The sequence below is a fragment of the Aquila chrysaetos genome, chromosome 4, assembly GCF_900496995.4.
Source record: "Aquila chrysaetos chrysaetos chromosome 4, bAquChr1.4, whole genome shotgun sequence".
Classification (NCBI taxonomy): domain Eukaryota; kingdom Metazoa; phylum Chordata; class Aves; order Accipitriformes; family Accipitridae; genus Aquila; species Aquila chrysaetos.
In genome coordinates this window covers 40,486,343-40,505,340 of record NC_044007.1, presented here as the reverse complement: position 1 = coordinate 40,505,340, position 18,998 = coordinate 40,486,343, and the positions used below count along the sequence as shown (strand labels likewise).

The 18,998-nt window shown below is 40.0% G+C and overlaps 1 protein-coding gene across 3 annotated transcripts in view; it reads left to right on the top strand.

Annotated features, from left to right (window-relative positions):
* Positions 1–18,998, top strand: part of CLVS1 (clavesin 1) — a 107,220-nt gene that overhangs the window by 32,086 nt on the left and 56,136 nt on the right. For all 3 annotated transcript variants that reach the window (XM_030012268.1, XM_030012269.1, XM_030012270.2), the window contains one exon: positions 7,548–7,722. In XM_030012268.1, coding sequence (XP_029868128.1) covers positions 7,548–7,722 — 175 coding nt within the window. The remainder of the gene's footprint in view (positions 1–7,547; positions 7,723–18,998) is intronic.

The window sequence follows — 18,998 nt, the reverse complement described above, 5'->3', positions numbered from 1 at the left end:
TGATGCAAGAAATTGAGCAAATAGCTTAGTGTGATGTAAGGATGGATTGCAGTGCCAAGAGAGAATAAGAAAAGGCTATGCAATCACACAGAATAAAAAAAAACAACAGAGGTCATCAATCCTAATGCTGCTAACCATAAGCCATTCATGTACCAGCATTTGTTTTGTTCATTATTACTACAGCTGTTCTTTGACGGAACAGTGTCACAACATCGGTAGGATCACGATAGGCGATTAAAAACTACCTCTCAAACACTATCCTAAGCTGTGACCATCAGTCTGTTCCCACGTGTCATCTCCTCAATTTCTAACAGTGGAGACCACTAACCTGAAACCACTACAGACTCCCTGACTGTGCTCATGCTGGAATGTCCTCTTTGCCCATCTTCCCCATGTTCCTCTCGGGGTACATTGCATTTGGGACTACCCAGGCAAATTACTGCAGTGACTGTGTAGAATTGATCTGTTGATTGCAGGGGCTGTAGTGTAGGGCTTTTAATAATTTCTACAGTATCATAACACACTGCCTGTGATTGTCACTTACTCCTTCTCAACAGAGAAATTTGCACAGCGTGCAAGCATGACATCGCTCTGGGTACTAAAAAGGCAAGGAAATCACCAGCGTGTAGCTCAGAAATACTTAACTCCTCAAGGAATAAAAGAAATCCACAGCCAGGGGAACAGTGATATTGCACCTGAGATTCAATTCTGGCCTTTCCTTTCAGCAGTAGGCTGCAAAGCAGAGCTGCACGTAGCTCCTGAGAGGCCTCACCCTGTGTGGTGCTGAGCGCTCTGCCTGGAGCCCAGCCAAAGCATTAGCCTGATGGCTGGGCTGCCCTACTGCACCCAAGTGGACTCCTTATGTGCGATTGCTAAGCTTGTGCTGTGCTGGGTTGCAATTGCTTGCCTGCTCCATTTGGGATCAAGTTTCTGGAGAGCTTGGGGGGGGATTTTTTGAGCTCTCAAGGGGATAACAATTTTATCCTTTATCTTGGACTGATTCCCTCCTAGATGGTGTGACACATCCCTAGGCTGAGGCAAAGGGACGAGCAAATGTCACCTCCCCATTCCCCTGTGGATGTCTCTGGTGGAAGCTGGTCCCACCCGGGGTCCGAAGAGCCCCACCACCTGCACTCTGCCTCCCTGAGCACAGGGGCTGCAAAGGTCCCTGTTTATCAGCCAAATTGCACATAAGAAAGGGTCCTTGAGCAGTCACATTAACATCAGGGACAAAGTATTCATTTGCTAAGGGTGCCCACAATATGAATGAGTGTATGTAGGAGGAGATTCGTAACACAGACTTGAATGTGGAGCGTGTAATTCAGGGGCTATTGGTTGCTATGGAGTTCAACTGAAGTGGAAAGTGACAGCAAAAAAACTCATAATACTTGTATATAGAACCTCCAGCAGAAACATAACAAGGGGAATGTTTTTATATCTTTAAGAAAGCCACTGAGAGGCAATTTTTGCATGATAAAAGAATAAACCCATGTATTTTCATTCTGCAGGTTGGTATATTTCCCCTTCACTGGCAATAGCAGAGGCTTCCAGCTCACTCCAAGCAGGAATTCAAAGCCAGCCAGATATCTGTGGGTGACTGGCCTCCGTTCAGTTATAAGCTAAGCAGTGGATTTCTAATGTTGTTAGATACAGTTCAGGTCTCAGCTTAGTCTATGCTATTCTTTGTATCCAGTGCATAGTTGGACTAATCACTTCTGAAGATAAAAATCAGTACACTTACCTATCCAGTCTGTTATCGTGGATGTAAAGTTACCTGGGAATTTCATTTACAGACTTGCACAGATGCTGTGGGGAAAAACTTGCTAACTTTTCATTACAAAACCTGAGCCATGCCTGTCTGAAGCTGGCATACCGGAACAACCAAAGATAGCTATGCTGGATGTGACAGAAGAATAATTTGGAGCTATGATATTAACTTAATGCAACCTGTGTTTTACTCAAGTAGGAATTTTATGTGCATATATTCTGGTTCTACAGAGAAATAAAATCTGTAACTTAAATTGGGCATGACAAAGAATGGGTTGGTACCCTACAAAATAAGAAAAAAAATCTCATATTGTGTAAGAATTTCTCCAGTTTGCATGCTGGTGAATTATTCATATTTTTGCAGCTAATGAGTTTAAATGGCTTGGAATTGTTCTATGAAAAAAGTTACCCACGGCTGGTCAAAACATTTGTTGTGAACATTTGCTGTGAATGGAACCCATTTTATCTGTGAATCGCAGACAAGCCTTGCTAATTTCTGTGCACATATGCGCTATTCAGACCTCAGACAGATGAGACAAACAAGCCCTTTTCAGCGCATGAGTCAGCTGTGAGCTCCTCTGTTTGACTGTTCATCTTCTCTGGTGCAGGATTAGTCAAGTGAGTCACCATGTTTATTCACGATTCATCGTTTTTGCAGTTATTCTTCCTGGTTATTCTTCAGCCAAGGGCAGGGTCCATATGAAGGGTCTTTCCTCACAAAAAGGTCATAAAATGTGAAAATCAGATCTTGGGTCTTGCAGTGGTTGGACTGACTCCCATTTCCCTCTGATGCCAGAGAGGCAGGATAGCTACTCATGATCGTGAGTTTGAAACAAGACATGAATCCCCAAGGACTGCATGTCAGTAATTTCCAGGGTTTTTTTCAGCAGAGGTAAGTTTTAAATTTCTAAAATAAATACATGCATTAAAAAAAACCAGGTGTTTTCTAAGAACACATTAACAGAAGTTGGGGGTCTTATCAACACTTCATGAGCAGAAAGTAGAATTTAATCTGCTGAAACAAACGACTTCTTAGTATGATTTATGAACATCAGTTCAAAACCCAATGCTGCCTGGATTCCAAGGGCTTTTCCATGAACAGCATACCTTGGCTGTGTGTGGGAACAATTAAAAATGTTCCTTCCTGAGTTGTCCCTCCTCCATCAGCATTGATCTGCTGGGTTGTTCACATCTCCCTTTCTAAGCCTTTCATTGAATCATAGAATCATTTAGGTTGGAAAAGACCCTTAAGATCACTGACTCCAACCGTTAACCTAATGCTGCCAAGTCCACCACTAAACCATGTCCCTAAGCACCACATCTACAGGCCTTTTAAATACCTCCAGGGATGGTGACTCCCCCACTTCCCTGGGCAGCTTGTTCCAGTGCTTGACAACCCTTTCGGTGAAGAAATTCTTCCTAATATCCAATCTAAACCTCCCTTGGCGCAACTTGAGGCCATTTCCTCTTGTCCTATCTCTTGTTACTCGGGAGAAGACACCGACATCCACCTCACTACAACCTCCTTTCAGGTAGTTGTAGAGAGCGATAAGGTCTCCCCTCAGCCTCCTTTTCTCCAGACTAAACAGCCCCAGCTCCCTCAGCCGCTCCTCATAAGACTTGTGCTCCAGGCCCCTCACCAGCTTTGTTGCCCTTCTCTGGACACGCTCCAGCACCTCAACGTCTTTCCTGTAGTGAGGGGCCCAAAACTGAACACAGTACTCGAGGTGCAGCCAGCTTCTTCAGCTTTGATTACCTCAAATAATTTGGGGCAACCTGAAGATGTTTTTCTGGTCCTTCTCTCTGCTTCCTCTTCTGTTCTTTACTCCCAGTGGGAATCCTCCTTTCAGGGCAGTGCCAGGTCTCCCCCTGCTAGAAGCTAAGCATGTTTTTCTGCTCTCTGTTGGTGATTTATTGTGTGGGGAGGGAACAAAGCGAGATGTGGCCTCTTACCTGATTTGTATCTATGCCATGTTTGCAGCTTGCTAAATGTTATTCAGCTTTGGCCACCTTTTAAGTATTACAGGAGAGAGGCTTTTACTGTATACTAACTCAGGGATGTTAAGCTGAGTTGTCTGCAACTGCCAAGATAACAACATTGGTCCAAACTTTGTTAGCCTGCTGTCTTGTGGGACAGGCAGGATTTTTAGTGACTGTTTTTGCTTATTACCAGACAACCTTAATGGCTTCAGCTGCCAGTACTTCTGTACGTTCATACTTTTATCTGAATAATCCAATTAATTTCACTAGCATGCCTAAAACAGAGCCTGTGTTTAACTGTTCAGAGAGAGTAATGTCAAAATCCTGTACTAATGCTATCATCTTCTTCAAAATGTATCGCTTTCTTGCAGTGTGTCTTATTTGACCCTTTATTTTCCAACAGTCCCTCAGCTTTATTATCCATCTATCTCTTCAAAATGACTGGTGGCAGAGACATGCAAATAGATAATTTAATTTCCCTGCAATGTCTTTATCCCCTTTAATTGTTCCCATTGCACCCTGGTACTCCACCGAGCCTTTTGATTCTCTCACAGTCTGCTTATGCCTCTTATAATTAAATAATTTCTTCTTATTTATTTTCATGTTATGCCTTTGGCTAATCTCCCCACCAAATCCCTCAGCTAAACCATCTTCATTTTTGTTTTACATTATTGTTCCTTACCACTAACTTCTGCTGGGCTAACTTCCCATTTTCCAAAGCATATTTGAAGAGCCTCTTTTGTGGTACCTTTCCATTCAGCCAAGGCATATAGGCACTCTGTCTCCCTCCTCCTTTTTGTCTTTCTGGGGCTTGTGCAAATCTTTTGTAACTCATTAGTGGCTCACTTCAGTAGGCTCCATGCTGAAACCTTATGGCACCTTACACATTTCCCTTTGTGTAAAAGTAATTTATTTCACTTTTTTTTTGTGTGTGAGGGGGATAAACTGGTGGGGAGGGGGGGTGGAGGAGGGAAGGGAACATTAAGCAAAGGAACAAAAGAGGTGGACTAACAGAAAGTGGTTCAGTGTTCATGCATAGAAAATGATTTGGATGCAAATCAGTCACACAGCTGAATGATTTGTCTCAAAGTCTCAAGATTAGGGAGCAGAGGGCTTCAGCTTCAAGTGGCACTCTGATTTCTATCCAGACCCTGCATTCACAAAACAGCGTGCCGGCAGACAGCCCACCTGGAGGACTTGTGCGCTGCTTTCATGTCTCCTTGTACTCATCTGAAAAACATCTTTGTATTCACTTTGAGTTATTTCCTACACTGTGTCTTAAAACTGCGCAAATACATAGAGAGTGGGAGGGATCTGGGCAGGGGACAGCCAGATTAGTTACACACTAATAAAACTGGGTGCCATATCTCGCAGGCAAATAATTCCTACTGAATGTACAGGGAAGTACAGGTGAGTAATTGCTTGATAACCCAGTAATTTATGTAGACATGCAAACAAAGATTGGAATTCCTCAGAATAGAGTCCTAGAGGAACATTTTGCACTCAGTCAAATGAAATATTTCATTGTGTTTTAGAATTTAAGTGGATTACAGAAAATACCTTGTATGCACCATTTCCATACAGCCCTACTGAAATCGTTATACCGCCTTTAAAAGCATCAGAGGTAGCAGGATCATGAATATGAGTTTAAATGTTCTATTAAGAAAATTTCTTCCCACAAATGAGGGATTAATCCTGTTCTGATCACAATGTGACCCTGTTTTCACACCTTCATGAAACAAGTATTTGGTTCATTTTAAGATTTACAAATGTGGGCTTAAATTGAACTCTGGATTAGTCCATCTTCCCCAATCTATCCAGAAAGCCCATTCATGAATGATAATACCATTCTGTGTTGATGCCAACAAGAGAGTAGAGAAGGCTAGCATGTGTATGAGGACACTTTTTGAGTCACTGCACACCTCTGGAAGCTTCCATGATGCAGTTCTTGTGGAAAGCTGACCCCTTGAATAGGGATGTTGGGGTAGAGTAGTGTAGGATATGTTAAGTAGATACAGTCTAGAGTTGCAATCACTTTTTTCATCACTGAAAGTCTAGTAATTTGACGCTGCTGCTTGAAAGTCATCACCCGTTTCAGCTGGGCAGTGGGAAGTATATTCACATCACAGGTTTTTGAAATAAATTTAGACTAAAAAGAAATGTCAGTTGCCAATCCAATAGGTATTCCTTCACCTTACATTGCCAAGGAATGTACTCCTTCAGTTTGTCTGTTTAGCACAGCTTCCCCATACAATGTGAAAACATCAAGGTTGTCCTGTTACTGCAAATGAGGGAGGGGTGGTCTGGTACCCAGCAGCAACAAAGTTAAATATCTTTAAGCTCTATGTGTTGCAAGTTACCTCAACAACTATACTTCAGAGAAGCTTCTAACTTTTGCAGAAAGGCACAATTCAGAAACAGTTTTTTCAAGGGATTGTGTCTTAAGAGAAGAAATGTACATTTCCACTCAAAACCTGCTGAGACAAAAGTGAAAGAATAAGAAAATGCTTCACCATTTACTTCTAATAGAAATTTATCATGTGTTGGTGCCATTCAGAGACAGAGGTCTTGATGGTAGAGAAGTTTGTTTTGACTGCACATAGGTTTTTTTCTCTCAAGCAGAAGTTGAAACAACACTCTAGTATGCTTAGATGACTTGTTTTAAATTAAAGAAAACAGCAGAAAAGGATTAAATGAAAATCTCTGTGGGAGAACATGGTGTGAGCCTTCCCTGTAATAGACCTCAGGCCTCATCAAAATTTGAGAATTATGCAGAAGTAAAGCATATTGCAATAGCAGTATGTTACAATTTCATTTTACAGAAGGTTAAGCTGTACTTCCTGAAACTTTCCTTTCTCATTGCTCTCTAAAAGACTCTGCTGTTTGTAAATCATCTTAATGGGAAGGACAGATGATGAGAGGGCCTGATTCAGCTTACTTGGGTGTAAGTATGGAAAAAGTCATTAAAGCGTCCAACTCTTACTTTTGTAAAATGCATGAGATGGAAGTAGAGAGCGGCCCAGGCTTCCCAGTACAGACTTTCACATTAAAGAAAACATTTCAACATTTTCTTCTCTGTCACTTGCTAACTCCTTCATGGCCTCTGTGGTTTCTAATTATTCTCCAGAGGGAAGCCTTGCAGCCAGCCTATTGCTAGCTGCTAATTAATAAAGAGTTGCCATTTTGAGTGGATGCAGCTATTTTCCATGTTGCATTTGGTTTGCAGAAATAAGGCAACAGTGAAACGTTACTGTGCAAAGCCTTGGATCATTCCCTCCACTCAAGCAGGAAACCAGAGAGCCTAGCTGTGACCTAAACATTTATATTAATATCGGGCCGATTTATTTCCTTTTCTGATTTTCCTCTTTATAATAGAAAGAAAAGAAGGGGGGGGGGGGGGGGGGAAACCTCAAACAAAAAACCTGGTAAAGTATATCCAAAGGAGCAGGCATTTAAATGGATAGCCTAAATCCATTTCATTTCCCCACAGACAAATATTTTCCCAAAGTAGCTTAGCTAAAATCTATTATAAGGGATGCCAGAAGAATCAAAAAGATTTAATTCAGGTTTTATTTTATCCACCAGTGAGCAGGACTTATCACATCAAGCAGAAGAATGTGAGTTTCAGAGTGGGAGCACTTTAGTGACACCTCTGAAACAACTCTCTTTTCAGAAGAATTCTATCAGAATAAATCCCTGTCCCTTGCTCATGTCCCATCCACAGTAAAGCTTAGTATCTTGAGGTTTGAAGATAACTGCAACAACTGATTTTTTTTGTTTTTTTCCTGCTTTGGCTTTAGGAACTCCTTCATAGATATCCTTCGGGCTATCCTACTCTCCTTGGAAGTGCTCATCGAAGATCAGGAGCTTCAGATAAATGGCTTCATTCTAATTATAGATTGGAGTAACTTCTCCTTCAAGCAAGCCTCCAAGCTTACACCGTCTATCCTCAAACTGGCCATTGAAGGGTTACAGGTAGGTGGAGGGTTATACATGTACCTGCAACTTTTTTTCCTGCAGCCAGTGATTTTTGCCTCAGTAGGCACTGGGCAGGCTGAAGGGTGGTGGGAGAAAATAATCCAGAATGCTTTAGTGTCCCATCCGCTCACAGCATAGATTGATTTTCAGACATTTAATTTTGACTGCCTTTCGCTTTTATTTCAGCTGTAAATCAGTGTAACCAATATGTGTGTTACTTACTGCAGCATTAAGAAGGAGGGTTAGAGATTTGAGTTTAATCCATCAGAGAATTCAGGGGGATTAATCCAGCAACGTCTGCCTTCTGGAGTATGCGGTCCACATGCAAGCACATCTGTATGCAGAGGGAGGGTGGCAGGAGATGAGAGCAGCTCCCTCAGCAGATGGAAGCGCGCTGTTGTGTTCACACAGATGCATTTGTGTCGGAGGGAAATGAGGAAGAGGGAGGACAGGCTCCCTGTTGTGTCCTCATTCTGACTGCCTTCATTTGTCACACAGGATCCTGCTACATTATGGTTCTGACTGTTCAGGGGCTGCGCATCGACTTGGTGCTTGCAAATAAATAGGAGCGAGCTAAAACCATGTGCTGTTATGGGGTTAGCTGGAAAGTGAGGACAAGGCAGCTGGGGCTTGATGGGGCAACCTGAGGATGAGGGTAAGCTGTGGTGCTCAGAGAGGACTTCAGTCCTTTCCACTAAAGTCTGAGCCCTTCTCTGCTGTTAGACTTGAGATGGATTTTTAGGTTTGAAATAGTCTGGCACAACCTTATTAATTGTGGGCATTTGACAGAATCCAAGGACTAATTAGGTTGGAAGGACCTGTGGAGATCACCTTGTCCAACCCTCTGCTCAAAGCAGGGCTGACTCAATCTTAGACCAGGTTGCTCAAGGACCACATGTTCCATGTATCTCCGTATCTAAAAGGAGAGATTTTATAAGTCATTGTTTTTCCATTTTATTTTTAGTACTTTTCAGGAATCCTGCAGTCATAAATACCTCAGGAATAATCTTCCCTGGTGTGTGTGTATCTTAACTTTAACTTATATAGTAGGAAGAACAATTTGTTCAACTAATTTTTGACTAACAAATTGTCTACAATTAGATCATGATTATCTCTACTTTATGCTATTATTAAAAAATGAAGTAGAAAAATCTGCCAGCAGTTTTAAGCTTGTGTTGCCCTTTGTGGGGAATTTTCATCTATTCTAACAAATTAGAAAGTCAAGCTGTGCAATTAGTCCCTAGGACAATACTTTATCTTCTCCTGCTGATATTATCACTTCATCTGCCTTCCTTCACAGAATAGCATTCTGTGGTTCTAAAAAACCCTCTAGTCAGAAGGAAGATAAAGCCAAGTGACATTCATAAGGACATCAGATTCCAGCAAGGTGTCCTTGTGCCTGTCCAAATTTTGCACGTCTAACTCTCCGTAAGAGGCCAGTCCAGCCTTCATCCCATCTGATTTCTGGCCATGGCACTGCCAGGTTGTCTGCCTACAGTTTGTTTGCAGTTGTTGGCACCAATATGATTCTGGAAGTACCGAAGCCTGGGAGTACTAAAGCTGATCTTATGATTGTGTCATTAGCCTGACGTCCTGTGCTAGGCAATTTAAGGAGGCTGCCTTTCTTGTTGGTGGGTGGCCATTTTGTTTCTCATTTAAACTCAAGTTATTGTTGTCTTCTCCATGATAAGTAGAAATATAACTCTCTCTCTCAAAAGTACAAATTCCGATAATGTGTACTTTTCCAACCACTGGCAGGCTTGACAAGTTGTAGGAGTTGTGAAAGCTGCACTCTGATTTACCAGGTTTAGATGCAAGTCATTCATGCTTATGAAGCACATACTTAGCAAGCAGTGTTGGTGGATTTTTTTTTAGGGATGGGTTTTTTTGGCTCTCATCATTGCTGTTGAAGTACTTTCATTAAGATTTTGTTCTATTATTATTTTAAAAGAACTACTGCTATCCTAATGTAAAATTTATGTAAAATGTAATTGAAATGCAGGCAAGACCTACATACAGAAAAAGAAGAGTCACAATATGACTTGCATTGGAGGTCACTGAAAGTCAAAAAGTCAGGTTCTACTCTCATGAGATGATGATGTCAGAAAAAAATCGAGACTGTTTTAGTTTCTTGTTATTTCTCACAACTAAGCCACTGTGCATGTACAGATCCTCAGACCGGCAGATTACAAGGCTATCCCAATCCTCCTTTCTAAGAAGACATTTTGGGTCATATTAAGTCCTGTGTAAGTCCAGTGAAGTGTGTGGAAGGGAAATAATTCTCTTACAATTTCTAGTGGGGTTGAACCCATATGTTCACATGTTGGTATCTGAGCCAGGAACTTCTAACCTCTCTGTCTGTAATACTAATTTTAATGCGATAGCTGAACTATTCTCCCATAGCTTTGTTAAGCTTTCATCTGATTCAGTGTCTCAGACCATTGCTTTCTGGAATATAAAACTGCTAAAAAAATAAACAGTAGTGTATTTAATAATTTAAATTTATGCATTTAGTAATTTTTTCTTACTTTCAAATTGCTTTAAGCCAATTAATATATTGGCAGTTCATATTTTTGCATTTGTATTCAATTTATTTTTTCCCTCAAATTGCTACTGCAGCACATTATCACTAAGTGCAGGGATAAACATTACACAGGTGCATGTGTTAATTCATCCTGTGTTGTAAGACCAACACTAGTCATATCTAATAGGATTGGCTGCAGAGATTAGTATGTTGCTATTATATAGGATGCTCAGTTCCAAATACTGTAAAGCCTGTAAATGCTCAGGGAGATGAAGCATGAGTTACATCATCATGTGGCTGAAAGCACATTTTGCTCAATACTACTCTTTGTTCTGTTTGGATTTCTGTATATATTGCATCACACAAGATAGCTATTTATAACTCAACAGGGCACCTACTCTGTTTCTCAGTTATGTTATTTAATGACTTAAAAGTAACCTTATGTCTCCACTTTAAACAACAGTTGTTCAGATGCTAAACAAGTATTTGTATAGTATGGCAAGTCTCATTATGCCACAGCAGTGCAGGGACAAATGTTTTCTTAGTGCCTAAACCGTGTCTGATTAATGAGCTCTGCTCTTTTATCACAAGGCAATTGCTACTGTATGCTTTGAGCTCATACCATACTCCCTAGACCTTACCGAACTCTCGAGTTTCAATACATTAAAGAGAAGGTTGTCATGTGGATGGAGATGTGAGGAAAGAGATGTGTATAAAGCCAGTCTATTTTGCCAAAAACTTGATGAGTTTTGACTTCAGATCCTTATTCTTTTAATGTGAACAGATTTTCCCCTTCACAGCGTATTTCTCCCCTCTGTTCTCTTTGTGAAGTTATACTTCTCTGTGTGTCATGATGATCTTATAATTATCCTATGATGGTAGAAAAATTTAATTGTGGCTTAAGTTAACCAGAGGTTGATCTTTTGGCATATGGTATAACAATTTGGAAGCATCACAGGCTAATGGCAAAGGTAAGAAACCCATGTTGCAAACGTGAAGCAGGTAAAGCATGTAAAAAAAGGTCACTTCTTATTATGCAGGATGTTTGCTACTGACCACTGCATTTGAAGACCTCTGATAACCATGGGAATTAAGGCTGAAGTGTAAGTGTTACAGTGAAAACAGCCTGGATGAACAGTGAAGCCCAGACTTTTTTTTTTACTGCTGGTTGTTTTTTGTTCAGAGGATGTAGTTGTTTTGCCTCCAGACAGGACTTTTGATTTTAGGGGCTCCTAACAATGAGCATAGAGAAACACTCTTTGCTTCTGCTTTATCCAACACCAGAGGTATGTATCAATTTAGAAATTCCCCCAGCTAGCAGTCTGAGTTGACATGCAACAAATTCTCCAGCAGCACCCAGAAATATTCCAAAACTTTCAAAACAGCACAAGGTCTGATATCACCTGCCATTGCTCTGGTGAAAACAAAGCCAGAAGGCCACTGCCTAGCAAGGCCCAGCTGAGTGGCTTATGGCACAAATCAGAAAGCTGGATTCAAAACTGACCTGAAGATCAAGTTTGCACTCTGGTGTACCTAGTACTGCCTTACATCAAGGCTAACTTGCCCCAAGGCTGTCTCAAGGTACTGAAACAAGTAGGTTGAATGGTTATATCATGGCCATATTCTTTCTTTCTCTGATAATTCTGTAACATGCAATTGTAATCACATATGTGAGGACAGTGACTCTTAAAAAAAAGCCCTACGCCTACTTTGTGACAATGATGAATCACTGCAGGAGTGATCTTTAGGGTTCAATAGGGCTTTGGTTCAAATTTCACAATCATTGCAGCTAATAGTAGTAACAACAGGGAACAACCAAGATCTGCAAACAGGAATTTGTCCCCAGATTTTCATTGGTAATAACCTGACAGAAGCTATGACCAACAATGTCCATTAGGAGACCCATTAAAGTTCTTTTGTTTTTTTTTTAAATTATCTTCAGTTTATCATCATTCAGTGGAAATTTCAAACTGGTCTTTTTCTGGGAGGAGAGAGAAATGAAAGGAAATCAATGATGCTGACCTTAATCAGATAGTGGTACTGATGAAATTCTTCTGAACCCCCCCCCCCCCGCCCCGATCTTAAAAGAAGGGAACCTTGTATAAGCTTCTCTTAGAAAATTGTTCAATGTACATTTGTCCAGAATAGCTCTGATGCTGAGATCAAGTCAGATAATCAAGCTAACAGGTTTGTTTGGACATTATTGGAGGTTATTCCACTTCAAAATCTGGCATGAGATACCAGATTAGGGAAAACACAGCCCGCTTAGAATTATATGAAGCTCTTTGATCTTTAATATGAGCAATAGATTTTAAAAGTTAAATTTTTTTTTGGAAATTTCCTCCTACTGTAATTATGTGGGATTGAGAAACTTAATGTCAGTTAAATTATAGCAGCAGATTACTTGTCTCTTGACACTATCTTATACAATCTAATATTTTTCATGTTGTGCTTCAGAAGGCAGGGCTAAAATATAAAATACGCTCAAAAGGTGGACTAGAATGTAGAGCTTGAAGGAAAAAAAGCATAGTTCAATATTATGGCAAAGATGTAATTTTTTTGTTTGCTTTTCCAAATCTTAGTGAAAAATATGAGCTTTTAGAGTTGATAAAAGTTTTCCAGTGAAAAACATTTTTTTTCTGGAACAATGTCATGTTTTCAGAAGAGAAGTATTATGGTGAAATATGTTTCCAAAATTCTCTGGAAAAAATCTGGAAATATGTTTCTTTCAAAAATTCTCATCAGGAGATCAAAATATTCTGTTTCATTATGAGTGGTGAGAAGCACTTGATTTCTGTCTTAATTGTTAGAATTTCTTGCTTTTTCAGAGTTGAAATCAAGCAGAGATAATGGAACACTATTTCGGATCAGCATGACCCGGGTTAATGGGTATGATTGAATCTTTGTTATGGTCAAACTGGGGATCTGAACAGAGCCCAGACAGTCCTCATGCATCTGGAGATTTTGCCAAACCCTCTACCCTGCAAGCTTGATCTTTCCTTCAGAAGCCCAGACCCTGGTGCAAGGAACTGACTCTTCTCTCCTTGCTTAAACACATTTATACTCTGAAACCCAAGGTAGATGTGATCTCTTTGACTGACTTAGTACTGCCAGCTGAACTCTTCACGAGTCATATGAAGGATGCAGGCTATAAGATGCCTTAAATAGGAAGTGTAAGATACAACCAGTCTTTTGATAGAGTTTCTGAACATAATACTGCTGTTACTTGAAAAATTAAAGTGAGTAAGAATCCACATCATAACAAACTGAAGAACACTTTAAAAAGACTTATTCTAGCCAGCGTTTCTGTAGAAATCTGTAGCGTAGGGAGAAGTCTATCCATGCTATAAATATCCTATGATGCTGTTATGTCTCATCAGGTATTTATAACAGGTCGAATTAACAGAAAGACAGAGAGCTCTCTGTCATTGCCTAGTGAAGACAGAACAGAACAAATCCTCAGTAATAGAAGCTAAGCAAGTGAAACCATATATAGGCACATGTATACACTTGCTTGGGAAAGGAGAAGTAAAAAAACCTTAGCACCTAGTGTAAAAAGCCCCTCAATGTAGACACCAAAGCTGTTTATCTCTGGGAGACTAAATGCAGACTCAAAAGTCACTCATTCATTTGTTCAGCTGCTCCTCAGTCTTTCAGGCTGAAAATCTGAAAAGCAAAAATCATCAGAGAGCTGAGGCCAGTTGCTGGTGTAGTATAACTGGCTGAGGCTCTGTGCACATCTGCAGAGTAATGCTGATTTATGGTAGCTGAGAATTGGTCCCTCTTTCCCTTCCCTGTTAGAAAGAAACCTACTTGAAAGCAGACTGTTTTTTCTTTTTTTATGTCCAGAATTTAAAGACTAGCAAAAACTTAAGGAAATATTTAGATTTTGAATTTTGTTCAAAAGTCTTGTCATTACCTTTCCCAGAATAGGGCAATCAAAGAAAAGGGGATATTCTATGCTGGGTCCTTGAGTATGGGTAAGTGTTTTTTTTAGTAGTGGCCTACCAGAGGACAGGCAATTTCCTCAGAGTATAAAAGCAGGATGCTCCTGTGTCATAATCACAGTGTGTTGATATGTCCAAGAGGCAAGATTACCTATATAAACACGGGTTTCCCTACAGAGGGGGACAAATCTGGTCTGTGAAGAAAATAGAGAAATTCTCCCAGTAAGAATGATTTAACTGTTTCTGTAAAGAGACAGCTTCAAGATCTAACGACATTCAGCATCTGGAAAACAGCTACAGGTCAGAATTTAACAGATGCTGTAAGACACAATGGGCTGTCCCAAACATCTGTAGCAAAAAATCTTTCTTGATTTCAAGTCCACTATTTGTATGAAATGTAAGTTTGCGTATTTACACAGATACTTGGATGAAAAAACTTCCAATATATGCAAGTAGAAAGCATACCAATTTTTTTTCATTAAATGCTGTCTCAGAAGTTCCCAAATCTGTTCTTTAGTTATTTTTTTCCTCAATATTAGAATGTGCTTCATGTTAGAAACCTGTGTTAAACTGCTGAACATTAAGTCACTGCTAATGGTGAGCACTTAGTATCCATTGAAAGAAGGTCAGTTTGAATCATCCAGAAATGCTCATACTATCTGTCTCCAACAGCTGTTGTGATATGTAGAGTGAGTACTCTCTGAGCTGTCAGTGAGGGTGCCTTTGAAATTTTAGGAGATGAGGAAAGGGATTGACTCATTATATATAAAATAAAGGTAGATAAACAGACATTGCTCTCTGCAAGAGAAGGCCTATGCTTATTGTGTGCCTATCATCACTAGGGAGTTGACTGGAACAAGGAAAAAGAAGAGCATAGTAGGCTGTAGCCTCACATTTGTCACTTGAAATCGGAATTAACTGCTTAGTAGAATTGATCAGCCCAGCCATGTTTGCCAGTTGGATGCTTTGGGACTTTTGGCTGTGAGTAAAGGATAAGCTGCAATGTAGACAGCCCGAGAGGCTGGATAGATGAAGTGGAAAGTCTTTTTTTAATGCCAGTTATTACATTTTAGTAAAGGTCTCATCGAGTTGCTGATAAGAGTTAGACAGGAAGAAAATACTCCTTCAGCCCCAGCAAGGAAATGGGAAAGTTTATTGCAGTAAGTCTTCTTAGAACAGAAAGGAGCTGTTTCTTACTGGTAGCTAGTAAAAAGGCAGCTAGAGCTAACACCAGCCATGTTCTAACCTTCCCACCAACACATGCATAAGTAGCTCATGTATCTTGAACCTTTCTTTCTCTCATAAAATCTGAACATGGCCAAATGTACTTGCATTAAGGTACATTATTGTTGTCCTCAGTAATTTCATAGAATTTCAGGAGTGATGCATCTGTAATAAGTGTTTAACTTCTTTTACGATCCCCAAAGCCTTTTCCCTTTTAGCATGAAAACTGAGTGAAAGGTTCCTGAAGAGGGTGTTTACTACAGATACCTTCTTGCTATGAGAAATATATAAATCAATTATGCAAAAATATAGAAGGGAGTGCATGTGCAAGGCTAGACCAGAAAGATACAGTAGTGACATTTCAGTGAGAGCTATGTGCCAACAGCGGTGGAATGGGTATTATTTTGTTTGAGATGTGGAGTGGCGATGGAGGTACATGTGGGTAGGGAGATGGAGGCGGTCAGAACAAGAGGAGGAGTGACGATATGACTGTACACCATGATGTGTGGCATGGATTATCCCCTGAGCACAGGTAGGTAAGGATTTTGCTTTCTTTAGGAGGCGATTCATGCTGGAGCCTCACTAACAACTACAGGACTGAAATCCACGTCCCCCGGGAAAACAGCTTTGGCAGTGTAAGATCAGTTGTCCCCTCACACCTCCGTCTCGCAGTCCCCTTTTCAGCACATGCCTTCAAGGATGTGCTGCATCAGTGGAGCTGGGTCCCTGACTGCTGCCATGCAAGAGCTAGCAGCTCGGCTTGTGCGGATGCAGGAGAGGGCTCGCCAGGGCTCTGTGTTCCCACTGTCCGCTCTGCTGCTCTAGGCAAGGTAATAATTTCTGGTGGAAGTTTTTAACAAAGAGCTGCAGACAGTAACATTTTACAATACTGCAGAAAGGCAATGATTTTGAGAAACATTTGCCTGCTTGTTGTTTGACTCCTATTATGTGCAGAAAAACAGGAATTTTCTACCACGCATAAAAATTCTTCTTAAAGCCTCATCTATTATTATTATGTCCTCCTAAACAAAGCAACTTATAAATTCCTCAATAATTTGTATGGTCATACATATTTGCATGGTCAATATGTGTATGGTCAATATGGCCAAAAGAGACTACAATATTTTCATTAAGTTTGAGGTGAAGTCCTAACTGATGTGAATGGGACTTTTGCCATTTCCTTGATGGAGGGTGTAATTCCACCCCTATTACACCATGGCAGGAAGTGATTTTCCACTTCATAAGAGTTTTCCAGGCTTGTGGAAAATGTCCTTCAACATCTGAGCATTTTTTGGAAATTTTGCACTTCAATTAGAACTTTTTGACTAGTGATTTTAAAGCACTCTGTTTTGTTCTCAAACGTTTTTATGTCTCTACTTAACGGTGTAGAACTTAACACTTGAAACAAGCATTCCTGAATAGCAGGGGCTCCTTGATGCAAAAATGTCAACCTGAAACATCTCAAACTTTGCAGTCTTCCAAAGAAAGATGAAAACATTGAGTGAAAAATTCATTCTACTTCCTTCTCCCCTCCTCTCTAACCCTTGCCTCCCACTAAGCTTTGATTTTGACAAATAGGCATTTTTTGAGGAAAAAAGCATTTCAGTGGAAATTTCTCCTGTAGCTGTACTGCCCTGTAATTCAAACCTTCCTACGATTCTTTCAGGATGTGTTTTGCATTCCTTTCTGGTAGACACATATTAGACTATTGAATGTGCATTCTGCTTTTCACTCTGAGCACACTCCCACTGTTTCAAACTGTTTGCAGTAGAACCAGTTTAAAGCACGGCCGAAGTGTAATAAAAATAATTTCCACTTAGGATAAGCCTTTCTGATCAACTCCAATCTACATGCAATGAAAATGCAGCTAAAAAAAAGCATAGCTAACACAAATACAATTACAATGCAAATATTCTTCAAATAGCACATACATTTAGAATGTCATCAAATTGACAGTTTTTCAGAATAAAGGCAGAAGTATGACTATATACGTGATGAGCAAAATACTTGATCGCTGTTTAAGAATTACAGAGGATAACTGCAGAACTTTCAATAAACTGAAAATAGAATTCAAGCTTGCCTAGGCTTATAGGGTAATATAAATCTTATTCTTTTATTTTCAAAGAGAATTTAGAAGCAGCTTTGAATTAGTAGAAGTGTGCTCAGTAGTGCATGTGCTCAACGTCTGGAAGAGAAGGTTTCTGGTGGGTTAGTGGGAATGCTTATGTAAATGGACATCTGCAGTAGTTACAAAGTGTCCTACTCTTAACTTCTGTGTGAAGTTTCATGAAGACTCCTACTGGCAATCCTAACTTTATTAGGTTTCATTAACAAATACAGAGAACCTGAATTTAAAAGTTTCTCAGGAAATAACATCTCCTCAGTATAGCATAGACAGTATTTACCTCCTTGTGATGGTCCTTTCTTTTATCAAATAATTTGATATAATTTATGAAACTTATTGCTAAGTGTGAGGAAAGCTGCGAGGGGACAGTCCTAAAGAGGTAAGGATTCCTGAATCTGTACTGTAACTTAAATTAATGAATTGGTACAGATAAAGGTTTGGACTTAATTAATCAATGTGAGTGAGCTTTCTGCTAACATTGGAGACAATATCTGCTACTATGTCTCTCTGAAAAAGAAAATTAATTATTTTACTATGCAAAAAAAAATTAACCTTCCATATTTTCAGACAAATCCTAAACTTTTTTAATTAAAAAGAGACCGTGTGCACTCATAAACAACCGGGCAAACCTCAGTTTCTGTTGCTGGCCACTGTCTTTGCTTAAGGTGAGTCAACAATCACTGCAGCATGGAGACTGTCTGTAGTCATTTAGCATCATGTGTAGAAGAGCCACTTGGACAACCAGACTGACAAAGGACTAAGGAAGAAATCAGCCAAGCTGCAGTCCCAGTCAGATACTGCATCAGAATTTCTGCAATTAAGCTTTTCTACAAAAAGTCAACATTTTCTAAAAGAAGCCCACAACTTTTCACACAGAAATAAATAAATAGTTTGGCCAGAAAAGCTGCCTCTTGTTGAAACTGAGAGAAACTCAGTTTCTCTGCAACTTTCTGGCTTAAGCTTATAGTGTATCACCCCACATATTCCTACCCAGTCCCTACCGTGGATATGTGGTAATCTAACAACAATTTCCACGCAAAGCAGAACTACTGCAAATACTAGATCAGTTTAGCCACAGCCATCAGATCAGCTAGCCATTATTTAGTTTTTTTCCATTTCCCTCCCTCCCTGCTTTTTCTCTACCTTTGTTATTGCTTTCTCCTCTAAATATGAAAAGATAAATAAAGCTGTGAGGTAAACCAGGTGTGCAAGGTATGCATTTTGTGGTGCTGAGCCCACATGGCTAACAGCATTAGGTATTCAAACACACCAAATATAATTAACTATTCAAGAAATTTCCCCCCTCCAATTTGTTATACATGCCTGAGTGAATGTTAATGGGGTCACATAGCTCTTTGAACTGCTGCTGACAGAACAGTAAAGAGTTCCTGTGGTTTTCAAGAAACAGCACAATATAATTTTGCTTGCTTTGCAAGGGCATTTCTTAATGATA